We start from the raw sequence: 3,050 nt of genomic DNA on the forward strand, positions 1-3,050 counted from the left end.
TTTTATTTTATTTGTATTTAATCCACATTGTACGCTTATGAACATACATATATTAAAAAACTTAAAAATTAGTTCAAACAATTTATAAAGTAAAAAAAATCACAAAGTTAATTTTTTGGTTTTAGTTTTCTTATTTTCTGACCAAGTGTCCGGCATTTTATGCATCGACAACTTGAAGGAAATAGAAAAAATCAGTTCTGTTCAGAAAAATTATTTATCTTAAAACTTGTTTTTATAAAAAAAATTGAGATTTACTCATGTGTACTAAAAAATCTGAGATCTTTTTTTGAATCAAACTTTCTGTCTTTAGCTTCAATAATGCATCTTCCATTTTTTCAAAATCAAAATCCAAGTTATTGCTTTCACAATAGTTTTTGAAATGTTGTATGCTTTATAGCCTCCGTGCGACTAGGAAGAGGATCTACGGCACAATCGGAATCGTCAACACGCTCATCAATATGATCAGGAATTTTATCTCCGTTTACCCAACCAATTTCCTTTAAAATATCGCTTTCAGTAAGATCACCGTAGCATTCTAAATTGTCGTCACAGTCTATAATAGAAGAAAACTCTTTTTCCGGAATTGGGGGTAAATCGATGGTTTCACAATCCTCTAGAACATTCGTTTCTTCTTCATGATTTATGAACCCGGCTTTTTTAAAACAGTTTTTAATCACCGTAGGCGTTACAAGCCACCAAGCCCTTTTGATCATTTTAAGTGCTTGCAGAACAGTTATCCTTTTTGAAAAATTTTCAGATGACATACCTCCCTCCAGAGCCAATAACTGTTTACGGATTAGGCATGAGCGGTATTGCACTTTAAAGTTTTAATTATGCCCTGATCCAGAGGTTGGATGAGGGATGTTGTATTTGGTGGCAAGTAATGTATTTTTATATGTTTAAAAATAACCTCATTGGGAATCTTATGACAGCTTGCGTTATCAACAAAAAGAACAATGTTCTTTTTCAGGATTTTGTCGAAGTTGTTTAAAATTTCAATCCATATGGAAGTCGTCATCCACGCATTAGGTTGTCCATAATATTTGATTGGCATCGTTTTTCCCCTGCAGCAATGTGGATTATTTGCTTTTCCAATCACATACACATGCTTATCAGACCCGTCCGAATTACATAAAAATAGGAGAGTCAATCGCAGTTTGGAAATTTTTCCACCAAACACTGACTCGCCTTTTGATGCATATGTCCCTGTAGGTAGTGCCTTATAAAATAGTCCTGCCTCATCGGCATTGTACACTTGATCAGGAGATAAGTTTTTGATTAAATTTGGTAGGGTTGATTTTGTCCAAACTCCAGCAGCCCCATAGTCAGCAGCAGCCTTTTCCCCGCAAATTTTTCGAAAAGTAATGTTTTGATTTTTTTTCCAGCGCTGCAACCAACCATCGTTTGCTTCAAAATTATCAATTTTCATTGAAATAGCAAACTGATTAGCTCTTTCACATATCATTGGCCCTGTAATGACTGCATTCTTTGATCTCAAGTCTTTAAACCATGTTGTAACGGCCTTGTTTACCATGTCATAATGCCCTGGTTTAAAGCGTTTCCGCATGATATTCTCCTGGCCAGTCCTTGAAGCTTCAAACTTTCCTTGATTTTTTAAAATTCTTGAGACTGTTGATATATTAACTTTATACTTATCAGCTAGGTCCTTTCGACTGCAGCCGGTTTTAAAAGACTCAATTAATCTCAACTTTTCCTTTACGGTGAGCGTATGTTTTGAGCTCATGGTTGTCTGTTAGGAACAAAAATATTAACATATTTAAATCAAAAGTCAATAAAAAGCTCATGAACTTACAAAAACCATAGATATGTTTTATCCAGCAATAAAATACGCAAATAAAGACAGCTGATTTTATTTATTCACATGTGCTGCTCATTTCTGAGGAGTTGGATAAAAGTGTAGTATGTTTATTAGAGATGTGCATTTATAAATGTAAACTGACACTAAAAAAGTACTTTTGGTTTGGAAAACTCATGCATATATGAGTTGTTTGCATTTATGGCGTGTTGCATTTAACCGGGTATTTTTGCATGTAAACCGTAAAAAAGACTCGCGGCTTCAATTGGACATGCACTTATGCGTTTTTTGCATTTATCCGTTTTGCATTTATCCGTCGTTTACTGTATTTAAGTTGCTTTGCGTTGTAAATATTCAAAACGCCCAGATACACGTGTCTTCTTTTTTTAGCTCTACCTTCATAAGCTGCAGGATTTTTCCAGTGATTATTTATTTAAGTAATTTATGTTATTTTTTTATTTTATTTATTTTATTTATTTTATTTGTTTTATTTATTTATTTATTTATTTATTTTATTTATTTTATTTATTTTATTTATTTTATTTATTTATTTATTTTATTTATTTTATTTATTTTATTTATTTTATTTATTTTATTTATTTTATTTATTTTATTTATTTTATTTATTTTATTTTATTTTATTTTATTTATTTATTTATTTCATTATTTTATTTATTTTATTTATATTATTATTTTATTTATTTTATTATTTTATTATTTTATTTATTTTATTTATTTTATTTTATTTTATTTATTTATTTTATTTATTTTATTTATTTATTTATTTATTTTATTTATTTTATTTTATTTATTTATTTACTTATTTATTTTATTTATGTTATTTTTTTTTATTTTTATTCATTTTTTATTATTATTTAATTTTTTTTTTTTTTTTTTTTTTTTTTTTTTTGACAGAATTACATAAAGCCTCCATAATTTTTCAATTTTTAAAAATAAATTTCCCATTCTCTAACAAAATTCTTAAACAATTCTCCTCTGTTCTTTATTTGTTTAGACATAAAGTAGCTACAGTTTTTTCTTCAATTACAAACCCATTAAATCCCCATTTTTAATATTTAACCCTAAAATCAACACCAAAACATTCACTACAATGCCCTAAAAACCGAAAAAACGATGCTTTAAACCACGCCACACATCCAACATTTCACAATCCCTACCTTCTAAACAAATATAAATACACTTTCCTTAATTTATGAAGAAACCAAAAAAAAAG

At 28.6% G+C, this 3,050-nt stretch overlaps 1 protein-coding gene across 1 annotated transcript; it reads right to left on the bottom strand.

Annotated features, from left to right (window-relative positions):
- Nucleotides 1-401: 401 nt before the first annotated feature.
- Nucleotides 402-1,937, bottom strand: LOC131807120 (tigger transposable element-derived protein 6-like). The gene is made up of 2 exons (XM_059132126.1): nucleotides 1,814-1,937; nucleotides 402-1,750 (listed from the first exon to the last, which is right to left on the bottom strand). Exons 1-2 carry the CDS (start codon nucleotides 1,820-1,822, stop codon nucleotides 797-799), a joined length of 963 nt encoding a protein of 320 aa, XP_058988109.1. The 5' UTR covers nucleotides 1,823-1,937; the 3' UTR covers nucleotides 402-796.
- Between the last annotated feature and the right edge of the window lie 1,113 nt (nucleotides 1,938-3,050).

Source organism: Musca domestica, unplaced genomic scaffold (assembly GCF_030504385.1).
Source record: "Musca domestica strain aabys unplaced genomic scaffold, Musca_domestica.polishedcontigs.V.1.1 110, whole genome shotgun sequence".
Lineage (NCBI taxonomy): Eukaryota > Metazoa > Arthropoda > Insecta > Diptera > Muscidae > Musca > Musca domestica.